The sequence below is a fragment of the Dermacentor silvarum genome, chromosome 4, assembly GCF_013339745.2.
Source record: "Dermacentor silvarum isolate Dsil-2018 chromosome 4, BIME_Dsil_1.4, whole genome shotgun sequence".
In the NCBI taxonomy this organism is placed as follows: Eukaryota; Metazoa; Arthropoda; class Arachnida; order Ixodida; family Ixodidae; genus Dermacentor; species Dermacentor silvarum.
In genome coordinates this window covers 132759208-132778222 of record NC_051157.2, presented here as the reverse complement: position 1 = coordinate 132778222, position 19015 = coordinate 132759208, and the positions used below count along the sequence as shown (strand labels likewise).

At 45.7% G+C, this 19015-nt stretch overlaps 1 protein-coding gene across 2 annotated transcripts; it reads right to left on the bottom strand.

Moving 5' to 3' along the window:
- Nucleotides 1-3387: 3387 nt before the first annotated feature.
- Nucleotides 3388-16404, bottom strand: LOC119450636 (usherin-like). 2 transcript variants are annotated; one of them, XM_049666099.1, is made up of 5 exons: nucleotides 16163-16404; nucleotides 11823-11939; nucleotides 10751-10977; nucleotides 8582-9598; nucleotides 3388-4574 (listed from the first exon to the last, which is right to left on the bottom strand). In XM_049666099.1, exons 2-5 carry the CDS (start codon nucleotides 11882-11884, stop codon nucleotides 4270-4272), a joined length of 1611 nt encoding a protein of 536 aa, XP_049522056.1. In that variant the 5' UTR covers nucleotides 11885-11939; nucleotides 16163-16404; the 3' UTR covers nucleotides 3388-4269. The 2 variants fall into 2 exon arrangements, with proteins under 2 accessions (XP_049522056.1, XP_037570080.1); XM_037714152.2 differs by having other exon boundaries at nucleotides 3393-4574; nucleotides 11851-11939; nucleotides 16163-16402.
- Between the last annotated feature and the right edge of the window lie 2611 nt (nucleotides 16405-19015).

Below are 19015 nucleotides of genomic sequence, written 5' to 3'. Positions count from 1 at the left end.
TTGTTTACAACTTGTAAATACAAGTAAAAGAAGCAGCGTTCTCATTGTCTGCTTTCCTGGTCCCTAACCCACCGTATATTTAATGCAGGCCGTGTTCATTGTACTGCGTATGTTGCTTTGAAAAAGACTTCCGTTTTTGTGACTGCATGCAGTCACCAAAAGATGTCTTTTGTCATCTGTTTGGCTGCAGCCTTTCCGACAAATGTCTTGTACAAAGCACTATCTGTAAAGCTGTTAGCCATAGCTCGTATGCCTTGTAGGCGACTTGATAAGCTAGGTGGCCTCAGATAATAGATGGTGAGTGTTGAAAGTATGAGCTTGTACAAAAAGAAAAAATCATCACATTTCTGTATTATTTGAACGTGGAAGCTATAAAGCTTCTGATTTGATGTTTTGCCAAAGCTGTACAATTTGTTTTTCCGTATTGAATGAAAAAAAAATTTGCTGTTGTATGATGTTTTTGAGAAAATGTACTCCTTGTTTGACGATTGCTGCTTTGTCAGCTCATTGAATGCTCAGTGTGTACTCAACATGTGCCACAAATTTGTACAGATATGTTGCACAAAGTAACATTTTTGTACATCCATTAAGCATGTTCTTTTTATTGTATTGAACGATCTATTGACAGCTGCTTTTGTTTTATTGTTTTTTTAGTGACAGATTTAGTATATTGCACACACAATATTCTATTGACAGCTGAGTCGGTGTTACTCAGCTGTGAGAGGATTTGCTCAGAAACCTCTGTGCTCTCCCCACTCCCCTTTCTTTTCTCCTGATCCTTATATGGAAAGACAAATGTGTTCATGTATATCTACGTGTATTTGCAAAAATGCCATGTAGAGCTTATTTGGATGAAATGAATGATGCCTGGTGCGAAATGTTCACTCGTGTCTTTTGTGTGTGCCAATCCAAATGTGATGTCTGGGTTGAATGTAATTCGACAGGGATGACGGGCTGCCTGTCTAAAGATAAATTTAGAGTTTCGAGATTCCTGATGGATGCAGCTCTCAGATTCCGGGTTTATAGGGTCCCGGTGTCTCAGACTTGTAGCTTGATGTGTGCTCACTAACTGTACCAAACAACTGCCTTGGAATGATTGAGCTGGAGGCAATATCTAAACACTGCCGTCTTTTAATGCATAAGCTCGAAATGTGTTATTTCATTATCTGGTCATTCTTAGAAAATGTACTTACATGACAGTTTATCTACTTAGAGGGAGGTACTTGACCTCGAAACCCTAGAAATACTAGCGAGACTCAAAGTGCCCTAAATAATTTACTGTAACGTCTTTTCTACAAGCCCCTTTATGCTGCTTTATGCCCCTTTACAAGCCCCTGGTTATGCTTCTATTCGTTAGAAAGCCCGATGTGGCAAGGTTACCATCCGAGGTTTGCCAGTATTTTTTCCAAGTTTTGGAGGTCGCTGACCTCAGTACTGCACAAAATTTAAGTCGAAAATGTTGTGTCCTTCCTTACTCCTTTTAGAAGGTCCCCCCCCACCCTCCCTGTTAGAAATTATCAGTTATACACCAGTAACCTTAAAAGGCCATCCAGTGAGTGTTCTAACCAAAGAACTTTAAAATGGTTTGCTAGTAGCCGAGATGGAAGCGACAAAATGTTGTTAAAGCAGTGGTGGAGGAAGGTCAGCACCATCTCTGCACAGGCACGCTCTCCATTTCCGTTGAATACTGCCCACAAGCCACATTTCCCTCCTGCAATATTGGAGCTGAGGGCCCACCTCCTCTTTACCTCCCTTTTGTTGCTGCACAGGTAGGGATGTGCGAATAGTGATTGTTGAGACCGAATTGAATAATAATTGAACAGTGCCAGTATTAATTAAACAGTGCCAATACCATTCCATGATGACCGACCACCAAGCCCACATCGCCACCCTCGTTGAAGGGGACATGCAAATAAGCTATGGTAAGACAACATTTACGCATATCACCACAAAAAACAAGAAAGTTACTTCGTGTACCTTACTTCGTAGAGGTTATATTATACAGGTCAATGTTCTTTCGTCGACATCTCCCTCTCGTTAAGAGACGGTGAGCTCTCTTCCAGCTGCTCGCTGCTGTCGAGTTTTGCAGGCCTTGGTTTTGCTGCCTTAGGCTTGGGTTGTAGAACAATATACTCGGGATTATACTTTGTAATATGCTACATATACAATTATGACAAGGCATATTTAAAACATACACTGCCAAACCGTCGGTCTCATTCGACTGGAGCCCCCCCCCCCCCCGGTGTCCACTCTGGTGCACTCCCGCCACGGTCTCCCTGCCTGTCCATCAAGTCGTCCACCCACGCGACGAACAATTTGGTGAACAGCTGCAATAGATCAAGATTGACACAGCAGCCGGCTCTGCAGTTATCTAAGAATGCTTGCTGGCTGGTCATGAAGCCTTGGTCCTTTGGGATTTGCCTTTGCGGGCCATGTAAAAGGCTTATTGCGCCACTAAGGTTGCGAAGGGTACTTCCGTGGTGAGCCAGGATGCCCCTTGGCATTTTTCACTCTTATGGCTCTGGGGAACCAGTAGCACAAAGAATACATTGAAATGGAGATTTTGCATTGTTTCATATACTTAGGAGACAACACAAGGCACACCGTGCAGAGCTGAACGTTGATAACCCGTATTTATAGGGTAATGAAAAACTATACTTTTATAGCGAAGCTGTTAAGGGCTCGGTCTTCGATGGTCGCGTCCGGATGTAGAAAAAAAACTCATTGGCCATATGCTGTATGTGCGAGTGAAAGCGCGCGAGGGACGCGCGCTTTCACGGGGAACGAACACACGGCGGAGAGCAAACGCCACTTCCGTCGCGCGAAAGGCCGTGGGACGGGAGGGAGGGAAGGCGACGTTTAGCTGCGGCACCAAATGCGTATCTTGCGACCGGGTGCAAGGGAAACTGGCGACTCAGTCTCCCACGCGAAAGGAGGACAGCGCAGGAGGGAGGGGTTACTGCTTCTGCTCTGCGAGCAACTTGTACTTTGCGGGGCGCCGGGCGGTCGCGCGTACTGTATCTTGAAAGCGATCTGCAACACGGCTCCTACCTTTGTATGCGCTGTGCTTTTGCCGCTCAGTTTCTGTTGAAGCGATAGACCGCATGAACTTCGCTCGCTGCTGTTGGCGCTTGCTCACGCTAGCGTTTTGACAGTGGTTGTGCGCGGTCACACAAACAATGCGCACAACTGTTGTCGACGGCGGCGGCGTTTTGCCCGTGTTCGCACCGAACGCGCGCGGCGTTGGTGACGTTTATGAAGAACGTGCCAACCTTTGCCATACACCCTATGGAGGTGTACCGTAGCGACCATAAGGCCATGGTCCCTGTGGTCACTAAATAAATGAAAACCACCGGATCGTATTTATTTCTCATTCTTTAATAATTCAAATAACCTCTTACACCATCACATCTTAATAGTCATAATTGGAAATACATAATTCCCACCATAGTACAGCTTTGCTGGTCTTCCATATCCACCCCAGTGGAAGGGCTGATAGTTTTTTAATTAAAGAAACTACAGTAAGCTTCATGAAAGTTGAAGTTAGGTGCCTATACATCGTGTATAGAGTACCTTTTTGATAAAAAAGGTTCCGACGGTTAAAATAAAAACACAAAACTGGCAGATTCTTAAGCACACTTTAAACACCGAGGCATGGACTTTGTTAAGGCCATGTTAATATCGTGTAAGCAAGAGTCACTGGATGAACGCAGGCGTTGGCACCAACTCAAGTTTATATTTAACATCATGAACTCGCGCAAGAATAAACAAAGAATTGTCTTTACAGCGTCTAGGAAGAAGACGCCCCTTGTAAATTACAATAGAGCGATGCACGCTTTCAAGTTTCCCCTATTTTTCCTGACATAATAGAAATGTATAATGCTTTGACAGGTGGTGTTGTGACCACTGTGAAAGGCCGGGATAACTCGCTTATATAGTTTCAATGTCTGATGTACGAGTTGATCGGATTGTCGTACTTCTGAAAAAATGTTTTAAGATAGCGCGGTACTGTTCAGCTGCAAACACCTGTTGCTATTGCGGTAAATGAATTTAAAAACAAAAATAAACAGGAAGAATCTTTGAAGCATACGCAGATTTTTTTCTTAGAGTAAGGACAAGATAAACCACCAAAACGTTGAGATCACGTTTCTTGAACGCCCTTCCCTTTTATTCAGCATGCGAATACGATCGTCCAGCATTACTGAGCGCGTTTCGGGACATTGCCTCCTCATTCGTCACTCGAAGAAGTCTTCGGCTGCCACGGCGTCCTCATTCCTGGGGAAACTTGAACCGGACCCTGGCAACGTCTCCGTCCAGGGATTCTTCGCGGTACACGTTGAAAGCGTGGACGCTTAAAGTGCAAGACGCGCCAGGGCTCAGTCTCGGAGTCACGAACTCCGTCGTGTCGGGCCCAAGAACGACACTGGGTCCGTTGACCCTGACGTTGTCCTGGACGCAGGCGACGCTGCATTCATAGCCGCCGCGGGGCCCGTTCCAGGATTCTGGAGCGAGCCAGGTCAGGTAGTGGCCGCCTCCGCGTGCCAGCACGGAGAGGTTTCGAGGCTTGCCCGGGGCTAAAGACGTATAAATGAAAAAAAAAAAATCGTGCTTTTAACATCTTAATTTCTTCATTTGCCTTTCAAAGATCGTACAAAAAATCGGAACACTTTTTGGACCCATTACCTCACGCTAGTGTATTTAATCCGATCGGTAATTATTACTCAAATGCATGCTAACTGATTGGGTACCCAGATGGAAACATGTTCAGAATTGTTGGAATCAGTGTCGTACAAAAATGTTATTTTCGAAAGAACAAGTATGATGAAGAAATTCAGCAGAGAAGAATGTGCTACTAGGCAGCAGCACGTAGATAAGAAATTAATATCAGGCTATTTAGTTTGAACTCGTATAGTAGGTTTTTAAAAAGGAATTTGATTTTTGTATTATTGATATTCAGAGGTACACTGTTCCAAAGTCTGGCTATAGAAGTTATAAACCGTCTTAAATGTTCCAGAGGAAATCGCGGGCTATGCATTAATGCAGGGCGCCGGATTTATCTCGGGAGCTCGTATCTAAACAAATAAGAACGGAAAAATCGTTTTTCTAGGAAACCACCACACGGAATTCGATTAGGTTTGTTGCATTTAAAGGAAGGTGAAATCTAGTAATTGTAAGGCGAATATTTCTAATTCAAGCCGATTAAGAAAGCCCTTGACAACTGCAAATTCAAAAAACAAAGTATCAAGTTTAGAACTTTGTAATTAAGCAATAATAAAAAATCGTCGGCCCTTCCACTCCTTGAAGGTTGTTAATCAGCAAAGATGAAATGTGCAGCCCCGGTGTTTAACACTGGGTTAATCTCGATGGTTCATTCAAGTATTTCTCAATTATGAGGTTACACACGTTCGCGGCTGCGACGGAGAGAACGACGTCACTGACGGTATGCCCGCAGTCCGCCGTTGTCGGTTGCGTTAAATGTCTCGAGTTTGCTCGGCGGCGTGGTTAGCAGCATTCGCCCGCCATTGCCGCTTGCAATTCTTCGAAATTAAATTGCTTCAAAATTTAATCTGTCCGTTACGCAAGACAATGAATGGCTCATACTCCCTTAAGTAATGGGCTCATACCCCCGTAAACGTGGCCTGCCCATTACGAGAGAGAGAGATTGTGGTTGTGAAGAGGAAGAGGCGCTATTCATTACGACGACAGACGTATATGGCTAGGCGAAATCGCCTATGTACAGAAAACTATCGTCATCAGCATTGGCTCGAGCGTCATCTTCTTCCGCAGTTGGCTCGTTGGTGGCCCTCGGGTTGCGCTCATGCTCGGCACGCGCTCGTGCCACTGCTACAGTCCACTGCTGCCACGTTCGTCGTCTTCTTCCACAGCTGGCTCCGTTGCCGCTCATCATTCCAGCGTAGAATTTCACTTAATTACGACGACAGAAGAGAAGTTGTTGAAATCTATCTAGCGGAAATTTAACGAAAGCATTCCTCTGTTTTTGCATGCACTTGAACAAGGGAAATGGTAGTTTTCCCTGAAATACGGCGCACGGCCATTTTTGCATTTCGCCCCAATCGGGATGTGGCCGTGGCGAACTGGAATGGAACCAGCGACCTCACGCTCAATAAGAGATTGCCATCGTCACTGAGCTACAACAAAGGCAGTAGAGGAAAGAAAAAAAGGCGCGTCCCATCACGTTTGTGACCATGTATTTTCGTGGTACACTATATATATGCACGTTGATTTTAGCAGCAAGGAAGACTTGCAGGGATTAATGGACATCTGTGGTAAAGAGGGAGATAGCTTAGGTTTGAAATTTAGTAAAGAAAAATCGGCAGTCATGATTTTTAATGATAATCAGGGCAGCGAGCATAGGATACAGGTGGTTGCGCTGGAGGTAGTGGATAAAGTACAAATATCTTGGAGTGTGGATAAGCAATGGGGCTGAGTACCTAACGGAACATGAAAAATATGTAACGGCTAAAGGTAGCAGGAGTGCAGCTGTGATGAAAAATAGGGCGCTGTGGGATTACAATAGGTATGAAGTGGTGAGAGGGATTTGGAAATGGGTGATGGTCCCTATAGTTTGACTTTCGGCAATGCGCTCCTTTGCCTGACATCAGAGGTTCGAGCAAGGTTGGAAGTTAAGCAGCGAGGGATAGGTAGGCTTGCTTTGGGAGCACACGGAAATACACCAAATCAGGGGGTACAGGGTGACATGGGATGGACGTCATTCGAGGGCATGGAAGCTAACAGCAAGATAGAATTTGTGAAGCGATTGAGAGAAATGGCAGAAAAGCGGTGGGCAAGGAGAGTTTTCAGTTATTTGTACATGAGAAATGTAGACACAAAATGGAGGAAGCTGACCCAGAAAATTGTCAATCAAATATTTGGACTGCAGGAGGAGTGCAAACCAGGAAGCAGCGGTTAAGAAAAAGGTTAAGGAAACAGAGAGGGGTCTATGGAAAACAGGGATGCAGACGAAATCGGCACTGGGAAAATACAGAACTTTCAAGCAAGAAATTGCGAAAGAAAATATCCATGATAATTCTAGGGGAAGCTCTTTGTTGTTTGAAGCCAGGACGGGAGTATTGCGGACTAAGATCTACTGAGTCAAGTACCAAGGTATAAACACGTTGTGCGGTGCGTGGGGAGAGGAAGAGGAAACGGCTGAACACCTCATACTTTTCTGTTAAGAACTTGACCCGACAGTGCAAAGCAATGGGGCTGATTTTTTTCAAAGCATTGGGGGTTTATGGACAGTGACGGCAATATAGACTTTAAGCGGGTAGAAATAACCAAACGGAGGTTATCTAATTCGTGGCTAAAATCAAGGCACGGGTGAAATTTCTCCCACCACAAAGTACAAAATATGTTAATAACGCTAGGTGGCGTATGCCACCGCCCGATTTAAAGGGTTCAGCCTCATCTATCCATCCATCCATCCATTGCTGTCTGTGCCTCCGGCTTTCAGGTGTATTAACTAAAGCTCTTTATAAAGCTAATGTGCAACTGAAATTATGCGTTGGTTACTGTGAAGTGTCATCACACTCCCAAGAAACATGCACATCAGTGTACAGTCAGATATAAAGTCGGCATTCCTTGCGCTTTGAAGAAAAAAGTCGCGGATATGTAGCCAACACAGATATCGGTTATTGGAAAATTAATATGCCTGATATCATGTCAAATTAAAACTTCTATGAGTGATAGAATACTAATTAGGTATTATATTCAAGAAGTAAATCACTCTGTGTATGCCTGTGTGGCTGCTAATTGTGTAAGCTCTGTGCATTTTGCTACACTTATCCTCTTACGTAAACTATTAACGTGCTGTACACCTGCGTAGCTGTATCTTTGTGAATGTGTTTTTGAACACTTTTGAAGATGTAATGAGTGGCCAGCGCCTCATAAAAGCACCAGCTATTGTTCTGCCAGTTGTTTCAGCAGGGACAGTTAGTAATTTTTGACAAAATTGTCGATAGAAAAAAAAGACTGCTAAATCACTTCCTCGTCAACACATTCTCTCTCTCTTATTACCTCGTTCGTTATCAAGCGATCATCCACAATAGCTTCTATGAACAGCTTGTATTGAAAAACTGACTTTCACTTAATTATGGCAACGTTGTAATTATCGAAATTAGGCTGCTCATTACTCAAGGAGGGTCCGTCCCCATCAGTATTCGAGAATGCTCCTCAACTCAACGCTGCACGAAATGTGATAGCAGCATCGCCCCTGGACAGTAGTGGTCACTCCGTTTCATTGACACCCCTCGGCAATTCTTGAGAAACGTAGCGTCATCTTCGGCCGAGAAGCGGCGCTGTGTTAAGCTCGGTAGAATGGAAGAGGTGCTTCGATTCAAGAATAGTTTGAGAATACAGGGGTTAGAGTGGGTGAGCTAGCCAAAAACTCTGCTAAAAGATCTCTGCGCCTTTTTACTGGTTTTAAAAGTGCTCCAAAACCTTACTTGCGAGTGCTTGCACGGCGAGCTTTGGAGCACTTATCGAGCGCCGCTCGCTCCTCTGGGAGCACAGCGAATGTGAGGCCTTTCGAACTTGTGCTACGTTGTTTGCACCAACTTACGTTCTGCTGGCGTTTCGAAGGCTTCACTGGCGCTTTCTCCTGCTACGGCCACTCCGGTCGCTGTGACTCCAGGGATCACAGTGACGGCGTAATTCGTCCACGGTTTCAAGTCGAGCAGGTCGAAGCTGGTTTTATTCGCAGGTACGTCTCGCACGATGGTATGGTCGCGTTCTGCGGAACTCTCACCTGCTTCCACTGTCTGCTCTTCCTCCACGTTAGTGCCACTTTCCTCGTATTCCTTTGCAGGTATTTTCGTGCTCAGAACAAGGCGGTAGTAAGCACCGTGGACACCGTCGAGCTCTTTCAGCTTGGACCACGTAATGCGGGCCGATCTACCGGTCACGTTCCTGACAGCTAACTCCTCGACTCTCGGTATTTCCGGCATGCAGCTCGAGCCTCGAGCCACACTGGTCTCACCTTCGAATACTCTGCTCGGAATTTTGAAAACTGGAGTCACCGCAGCGAACAGAGGCGCGAAGTTTTGGACTCCCAGAAAGGAAACTTTGGAGTACCCGCCCTGAACTGTTTTGTTGCGGCAATTTTCGATGACGTCTTCCGCACCGACGCACAGCGTGACGCGGTATTCGTGTTGCTCGAGTGCCTCCGGATCTCCGGCCTTCACCTTCCATGCTACGGTAATGTCGCATAGAAAAGGCCTCGGATTGATTGTTGCCAGGGTGACGTCAGAGACGTGTACGAGGCCTTCGGGATTGGTGGTAGCCGACACGATTGCCGATGGGCGTCGCGTCGTAACGTTGCCGTTTTCGCAGATGGCGACCACCTGGACTGCGTAACTTGTGTGGGGCTCCAACCCATCGAGAGTCATCCACGTTTCCTTGGTGAATGCCGTGGACTTGCTGGTGGCAGGAGCGCTGGCTTGGCGGGGGCTACGCTCCCACCGCGTGAGTTCATACCGTTTCACTACGTCGTCACCAGCCCCATAAGTGCTCCAAGAGACTTGCAATTGTGTGGGGCTGTTAACTAATATGGCCAAGTCCACGAAATTTTCCAAAGGCTCTGAAGAGACGAAGAATGAATAAAAGAATAATTATAAATAGAAGAAATAATGAACAAATCAAATAATCCATCAGTTAATGACCGAGTGCAATATATGCAATTCTTGAAGGAAGCAATGGACACTATTTCACGCTAACAGTGTTCCCTTGATTGGCATACACGCAATACACTTTTCGGAAAATGAGGCAGTACATGGCGGCACATTACTTGGGAGACACTTGCTCGTATTTTTACAGTATTTATGGAGTTTTCTTGTTTTTAAGTATTTTTGAGTATTACGAGCTGTCGAAAAGCAATTTCTTGCAAATTGTTTAAGTGACTGCATATCTTTATTTTAGGACAGTTTCTGAATCATTATAAATTGTTACGTTACACTTGTGTAGAAGCTTCCGTCCAAGAAATTACTTATTCGTAGAGAAACTAATGATTGCATGGGCCACAAAACTTTTGCCATTGATATCGCCAATGAGAAAACGGTTGTTCTCGTCTACCTATTCCAGCCATCTAGGAGAACATTTACTGCCGGGTGCTACTGCCTCCCTTTAATAAGGCTCTCGCACATAGAGGTCACCACCCGTACACAGTTAAAGGTTGACAGAGGAGGGCTCAGAGCTAGTTCCACTGACTTCATTAGCAGGAAGAAAAAAATAGCGGCAGTGAAATTTATTTTTGTTTCTTCAGATGGAATATGATTCATTACTATCAGTGACGTGCGTCATGGGTGTTGGTAGAGTGTTTTCACAGTGGAAGCGCGAACCTTGCCTTTCATCTCGCTTGCAAAATTTCTATTTTGGGTAAAAGCAATGCTTCGCACACCTAAGAGCACTAGTCGATCAATTTAGGGAGTCTTAATAAACTTATCTCTTGACAACGTGATCGGTGCTGGTTTTTCTCCCCCCTTTTTTTCGCTTTCGTCTAAATGAGCTTTATTTTAAAGAACGTTTCAATTATTGAGTACTTTACAGATATATGTCGAAGAGCGAAGGAAACTTGTTTGACGTTTCTTTTAGTCGAACGTTACCAAGTCACTCATCGACGATCCCGAAAGCCGGCTTCTCAATGGTAAGAGGCCTTGCATGCACAAGCTCACTTTCAGAATTTTTTTTCTAGTCGGACTCCGGATTGCTGGCGAGAGTACAATGCACTTTCTACCTGCAGACAAGGTGTAGAACTCTCTGCAAAATGGCCTTGAAAAATTCGTTGCGGAGCACTGTGTCTGCACGCAGACGGTGTGGCGGTAGCCAGGCGTCAGGTTGAGCACAGCTGTGGCGCGGCCAGTCAAATTTTTGCTGCAATGCGAGGGATATGTGTCCACGGAACAGACGTCCGAGTAGACACCCGGAAAGCCACATGCGCAGTGCAAGGGGCTTTGGAGGTTCCTGCATCGTAGAACGCACATACGCGTATAAGAACTTTCTAGCAGCCATTCAATGTTGCGTACTTTGCAGTAAAATATGTGCGATAAATATTTCGGGCAGACTGTGTGCTATAGAGGAGGAAGGGTAGAAAGCTCGTGAAGTGGTTTTGTCTTCTTTTTTTTTTTTGCACTACCTGTTTCATAAAGTAGCGATGAAAACAAAATACATTGTACTGTTTTGTAAACAAGCTTCCCCGCGCACCCTTCTTCTACGAATATTCGAAATACAACGTAATTCTTATGACGTCTTAAACGTGTCTTTGTACGCCGTTGTCGACTCCAATTGTTCAGTTTCTGAAATTTCTCAATCGTTTTGCATCCCCTGTTTTCACCTGAATGGTGATCGCCGTCGCTGTCACTGGGTCAGCAAAGGAAGTGTGATAAGTCGGGTATATTTTTCTTTAAACTACACGATATGAAGCACCAACTGTACCAACGTGGCAACTGGCGATTTTGCAAGGTCTATGCTAAAGCCTCCTATAGTTTTAGGAATGTCTGCCCAGTTGGAGAATTGACATTTTTTAAACGTCTGAAACGATGGCCTGCGTTTGCAGGGTGTGGCCAGCGTTTTACCAGCGTCACTTCGACGTTTGCATTCTTTCCTCGCAGGTTAGCATTCGGAAGCAGAGGAAAGCGAGCTGCACTTGACAAAACGTTTTTCGTAGACGTTCTCGATCGTGGCGCCACCGCAGCGAACCACTGGCTCCCATTCATATTGGCTTGGTGTGGCAGGCATTATAGATATTAAACAGGGTAAGGTTAGATAAAGCCGATGTAAACTATTAACGAAGAAATAAATCCACATACGTGAGCAGAAACTTCCGAGAAAACTCACTCAGTCGCATTCCATTCGAAAGTGACGTAGTCATAGCCGACGTCCACTATTTCGACAGCCGAAGGTTTCGGGCAAGGATTTCGGGAAGCCTGTGAATACAAGAAGGTATACTAAGGAACTCGAAAGGACTACAAAAAGAAAGCAAGCCGGACATGGCACTTTGGGTACGCAAGTACGCAAGTACGCACTTTATAAGTCGCTGTTGCAGTATCTCCATGAAACGGGCCTGCATGCTTATATTTAACTCCATTATGACGGTTATGCCGCCTGGCAAACCAAGCGAAAGAAATGTACGTTTGGGAGCGCTCTTGCCAAAACCCGTAAACGTACGTGAAAAAGATGCATATGCACAACCTGATATGCTTTCACCTCTTATACGAATTGTTACCGTTTTCACGCCCGTCTCATAGTGACAAATATGTGACGTTCCACGTTATTATTCGTGGCAAATTGACATGCGTCGCTTAAAGGGAAACTGGCGGGTCATTATCGACTTGTGAGTTCTTCCTTTAGATTAATGAATGTCCAAACTCCCTAACCATAAAAAAATATTGGCAAGCGTCCGAGCGCACCTAATATTTTTCAATTACAGTTGTTTCTACGAACCAGTTTCGGTATCGGTACCCTTAGAGCTGGGTCTAAAGCGTCACATTCTTTTGCGTACTAAAAGCGTGTGTTAGAGTTCCTACAACTTGGAAGATATGTGCCATTATCCAAGCTGAACAACATGTGTTAGACAGACCTTATTGCGCGTAATATATTCATGTTGTATAACCGGGTGTCGACAGCAACGATAACTCCTTTAAGGCGGCTCGGAAGCTCCCTGCGGAGCTGTCTGTGACGCCCAGTGAGACATGTCACGAGAAAGCTCTCCAATAAAGCTGCCTGGGCTTTATAATTAAGGAGCCTGGCTAACGAATTTTACAGGTTTAGTTGCTAACACCTCAATAACGCTCGGTTAGATTCGTTCTCCTCTCCGTGCCGGTCTGGCTCCGTCTCGAGTGCGTGGGTGACTTTCAAACGATAGCTGCAGAGAGACAAAGACACGCATCGAACGGAAATTTGACATAAACTGAGCAGGGCTTACTTCTTTAGAAATTAATGATGTCACTGAAGGCTCGGGCATTGGTTGAGATATTATTTTACTGGTCCTAATTGCGTCTCCTCTTGCGTATCCTCTAATTGAGTATCCTCTGCAACTTTTCCTTTTCTCTCGCCGAAGCACACGAACGTGTTGATATCAAATTAGACTTTTACTATTAATTTTGGATATGTATACGAGACATGCACTTTATACCACTCGCTGCCATTTGAAATTGATAACTGTAATTCTGCTCTGTTGAGTGTGTTGCTTCTCTACTGGGTTAGCCAATCGCTCGTATCACCTTTGACTAAGCAGGTACCATATTTTTTTGCCGTATACATTACTAATAAAATGTCACAGTTTCGCCCTAAGGGCGAAGCAATGAATGCGATAGCAACACAGCAATGTCATACGAAGTAAGGGGAGCGGCTTTGATAGCAATATGAATTGTAGTAAACATGAGCTGATTAAGTAAGCAGGTGTGCTGCGGCGTAAGTAGACCGACATGAAGAGAGACTCGATGACCACGAGAAGGCGCGTGTGAAACGGTGGTGTTGATGAGAAGCGCTTACCGTGGGCAGCGCGTGCGAAGGGACACAGCTGTAGTGCTGCACTGCCGATCTGGAAAGCATTGCATGTGTACCGTGCGTTGGAAAATGTGGCCCGACTATTACTAACTGAATGAACAAGCGTGGTGTGAGCGCGCACAAACAAACATGAATAGATCGCACTGAATGACTGCAGCCGACTGTCAAAACGCTGGCAGCCAGCGCATACGCCGCGCAGCGGGCGAAGGTACGTGCGGTCTATCGCTTCAACGGAAACTGAGCGGCGAATGCACGGCGCATAAAGGTCAGAGCCGTGTGGAGATAAGAGACGGCGCGGGCGAGCGAGCGACGAGCGCGGTTGTTAGCAGAGTAGAAATGCCCCCCCCCCTTGCCCTCCCTCCGGCGCTGGCTTCCCGCTTCCTTGCTTGCGCGTGGGTGATTGAGTGCGTTCGCTCTCCGTGATAGCGCGCGTCCCCGCACGCTTCCGCTCGGGCATACGGCGCGCGGCGAAGATTTTATCTATAGGGAACCTCACGGCGACGGCGACGGCAGAAATCCGGTTGAAGTGTCCATATAATTGCTATCGCAATAAAGCAAAGTAACAAACCTATTTCCGGGCCCGTAGGGGCCCGCTGTGAGGTGACGCTTGTTTTTGACGCATGCCTACTGAAAGTTCTCAGGAACCTGCATACAAGTTTTAAAGCCAACCATCCTTCCCGAACGCTCCCAGACTCTACTATCCATGGCTGCTGGCTCACTGGGTGCCGCTGCTGTCTTGCCAAATAGCCTTTATGTAAAAACAAAAATTGAATTGCCGGCTTGACGGTGTGATCGAACCCCGGTGCTATAACCATTAGGCCTTAATGACACTTTTATTGCGATAACAATTATATGGACACTCCTAAGCGGATTTCTGCCGTCGGCGTCACCGTCGCCGTCGCCGTGAGGTTCCGTATGACGTCAACGGCGATGAAATCGTCGCCGCGCTCTGGACGCTGTATGCGCGAGTGAAAGGGCGCTAGGGACGCGCGCTTTCACGGGGAGCGAAGGCACGTCGGAGAGCAAACGCGCGTTCTTCGCCGTGCTCCCTGAGAGGCTGCATAATTAAGCGTCTCTTTCCTCCTTTACAATCACCATATATAGAGAGCAAACGCGACTTCTTCCGTCACGCGAAAGGTAGTGAGGGGGACGGGAGGGAGGGAGGGGAGGCAACGTCTAGCTGCGGCACCAAATGCGTATTTATATAAAAGCGTTGCGAGGCGAGAAGGTGGCTAAGATTTCCGACGCTGCTCGACGAGTGTCCCATTTGGCGCTGAGCCGTGCTCCCTCAAGGGCTGCAGAAGATAGCGCCAACCTTTCCCTTTCCCTCAAGAACCACTTATCATCATCATCAGTGTCCCATTCTGATCTCGTCGAAAACCTCCGAGCCGCCCCCAGAGGCACCGGCGACAGTCACCAACGCCACGCGCGTTCGGTGCGAATGCGCGCCGAACGTGCGTTCGCACCTAACGGAATGAAATGGGCTAATTTAACGAATTTCATTAACTTTTTCACGAAAGCTTTGATTCCTATAGGTTCCAAGATGTTCGTTGTACCGGCATATTGTTTTATGATCCCCACTACTGACCACTCTACCACGCTGTAGTAGTAGTAATTTTATCCCGAGGATGGCCTAGTCGCCTGACTAGGCCATCCTCGGGATAAAATTCCTACTATTTCAGTGCATGGCGTCGCTACATTTCGTCAGCGAAAACTATTGAAAAATGAACAAAGGTAGTGATAAATTATTTCCTTCTTTAACTCAATGAAGTTGTGGAGTTTAACGTGCAGAAGATGCACAGTGGGCTATATAAGACGCGCCATAAGGAATGTCTCCGGATTAATTTTGACCATCTGAGGGTCTTTAACGTGCACCCTAAGCGCGGAAAAGGATCGTTCGCGCATTCTGCTCTCATCGGAATGTGGTCGCCGGGGCAGGGAAGCGTGTAACAAGACCTCATGCTAATTTGCAGAATGGCGTAGTCACCGCCGCTGGTTGTTAGGGAGTTTTTTAAACTTTGTGCATCCAAAGCGTCATGCCCTGCTAGCATTCTTTTGTACACATTTTGTGTTATTTTGCAAGCCTTTTTGCTTTCATTTGTACACCCTGTGTTTCGCGTCTCCAAACTTTGAATGCGCAATATCTAAACCTGCTTAGTAATGCGAAGCTTTTCTTGCGAAAATTTCGGCCTTTCCTGACCGAGGCTTCTGTATACAGTTGCTTCTCCTCTCTTCTTGAATAGCAGCCTGAGTCACGTGGCGTAGCACGTGACGTAGCACGTGCCAGAGCACCACGTAGCACGCCACGTGGCACGTGGCGTGCTACGCCACGTGAACACTGCATAATGTTACACGTTGCATAGGATCACAATAAAGACACTTCTACACATCACATTTAGTTTCATAGCATTGAATTAATGGCTTCGCAAAGTTTCGCTTCACATGAATTACAACATGTGCGTTTGATCGGCGTAATTCGATTTTTACTACTATCTATGGAAATTGGTCTCGTTTTGTCCTGTTTATACCTGTACAATATTGAATAGCAGGCTCATTATTTAAAGTGCTTTTCATTTTGTCGCACTTCATTAAAATCAAATAATGCATATAAATAATGGAGATTGGAACAAAGAACACTCACATGCGTGGTCTGGAATGCCGCAGCAAAGCACAACGTGGTCATAAAACAAATGGTTTTTCTGGTTCTGCATGACGTCATCATGGCTTTCTTCAAAGCGTCAGGACTACAGGGACGAAAACGGCTCGTTCACAACACTGAAATGCGTATCGTCATATCCTGTACATATGAGACTCCTATAACCCTTGGGCGCCGGTGCCAAGCTTGATGTTTGTCCGACACGAGCACTGACTTCGCCTTTATGCCTCTTCAGCGAGCCTATACGTCAGCGACTTACGTTCACTATCCGACCGTATTCACTCTGAGTGCGATAAAGTCTCGAGTATGCCGGTTCGTTGACAAGGAACTTGCTGTTCCGATGTCGTTTTCTTGCAAGAAGCACTTGTGTGGTGGCACCTGCAGATTATCATAAAAGAAAGAATAATAAAGACGGCAGCTGTACGTAGTGTGAGCGCCGATAAAGCAGTCTGCCTGAAGTCAGGGCGTGTCTTCCGTCAGTTTTGTCATTTATTAAAAACATTTCAAGCGCGCCTTACTATTTCATAAAAAGCGGATATTCATTTGTGAAAGTGTAAAAAAGATGACTGGCAAGGTAAATAAAAACGTCAAAATCTCTGCACACATTAGTAAGCTTACGTTTTCGGAGCACTTGGGCTTACTTTATGTGTATTTCTGATGTTATATAATTTGATGTCCATGGCTAATACCGGACAAGGACGGATTTTTCTTCAACACCGAAGCTTTATTTATGAGAAACCCGTGGGGATTTTTTTTTGTGGCTTCCTACTACAAGACAGGCGGATGTCAGCTTCATTCATTTAATATCCATTCGTTGCGCGCACTTAAATTATTGTGTATTGGGCTTAATTTTATTTCCCCCGACTGCCTGGGCTAATCAGGCTAACTATAATGTACAAGCAAGCAAGCAAACAAACAAACAAAAAGCGAACAAATGTAAATAAATGTGTGCGTGTGTGTGTACATAGCGTTGTAGTGGCCGCAGATTGGCTGATGGAAAGCAAGGGAGCTCTTGCAATCATTTTCATGTATATATTTCTTATTCATTTCGGAATAACTGCCAGGAATAATGAAAAAATATACAAAAGCGCATCGGAGATGGCTATCAGTGATAATGTGATAGCATTTTTATAATGTATGGATGAAATAAACTTCATTGAGTCCTGCAGATCGTGCCTCATCACGAAGCAGGCCGCTCCCACGTAGGGACCGACAGGCCAAGCCTCTCGGCCGCATCGCGGGCCTGCTGGGCCGCCCAGAGTTGGTCAGCCAGAAGCGGGCTGCGGAGGGCCGCATCCAACCTGGCTTCATCGTTCCTGTTGATAGAGCGTGATCGGGCACACTGCTAGAGCATGTGTTCTAACTTGGCTATCACACCACACTCACGGCAAGAAAATCTAGGAATATATGATGAGTTATAATGAGGAATACGTTTGTTTCTTCTTCTTCTTTCTTTATTTGTGCGTGACGATAGTTGTGATGATAATGTTCGACGAAACAAGCAGCCATAGATACATAAGTATCAGGGTAGATCTTACGTAAAAGAAGGGATTAGCATTTTTATAATGAGCACACAGAAATTGTGTTTATATTGGTGGTAATAGGCGATGAGAAGCAAGCGCAATAAATTTATTTTCGCTGCTCGTTAGGTGACGTTCGTTTGTTTTCCTTGCAACAAGAAAAAAAAAGCCACATTTTGCCTCAATTGCTTGCAAAATGACCCATTAAGTTCCTTCTAAGAAATTAGTGGGGTTCATTGAGTGCGTGGAGGATTCTCGCACCAGTTGATGAGGACTACATATTGTACGAGGTGCTACCCAAAATTTCCAGGGATTCAGTCGTAAAAAAGAAAGTGTTGACCATAACGCCTAATCAGCACTGTCTGCTTCAAAGTAGTCCCCTTGAGCATGTATACACCGATCCCCGCGTTTCTGCCGCGATTTCATGCGTTCGTGCAGCTCTCCAGGCTACAGTGTGTTGAGGACCGCCTGCAATTCCGACTGGATCTCTTCAACAGGGTGAAACCGACGTCCTTTTAGCCTCAACTTCAACTGTGGGAACAAGAAAAAGTCACAAGGGGCAAGGTCAGGCGAATAGGGTGGGTGCGGAAGTACTGTGATTTGTTTTGAAGTCAAGAACTGTCGAACGAGTGATGTGCGAACAGGCACATTGTCGTGATGAGGAAGCCAGTTGTTCTTCCACTTCTCCGGACGTTTGCGACGAATGCTCTCTCTTAATCGCCTCAAAACGTCACAGTAAAGCTTGCTATTCACGGCTTGTCAAAGAGGTAAGAATTCCTTGTGGACAATTCCATGTAGGTAAAGAAATAAAAAAGCACTGAGCATGGACTAAACATTCCCACAAGGCTTGACGAGCCTTTTGCGGCCGCTGAGAATTTGCCGACTTCCATTGTGACGACTCAGCTGTTTGGTTTGAGGATCGTAGCCATAAATCCATGTCTCATCCCCGGTTATTACACTGGAGAGGAATGTGGGATTGTGTCTGACTTGTTGCTTCAATGCCGTACAGACAGAAACATGGTGCAGCTTCTGTTCGTCATTGAGCAGTATTGGCACGAAGCTTGCAGAAATTCGCCTCATGTTCAAAACATCCGACACAATTCGCTGAACCGTGCCGTACAACTGTACTACAATGTCGCAGACATCCTTTATAGTTAGCTTGTGATTTCCAAGGATAGCCTTACGAACGTCCGCTATATCGTTTCCGGGGGTTGTGCTCGTTGACGGACGGCCAGAACGTTCATCGCCGTCAACAAACATTCGACCCTATTTGAAGCGTTTTGCCATAAAAACGTCCTACATTGGCTCATATTGCTTC

Coding starts and splice junctions, on each gene's coding strand:
- LOC119450636 (XM_037714152.2), bottom strand. CDS start 16,243: ATGATGACGTCATGCAGAACCAGAAAAACCATTTGTTTTATGACCACG. Junction 11,940..16,162: donor CGGCATTCCAGACCACGCAT/GTGAGTGTTCTT, acceptor TTGTATTCACAG/GCTTCCCGAAATCCTTGCCC. Junction 10,978..11,850: donor TTCGAATGGAATGCGACTGA/GTGAGTTTTCTC, acceptor TCTACGATGCAG/GAACCTCCAAAGCCCCTTGC.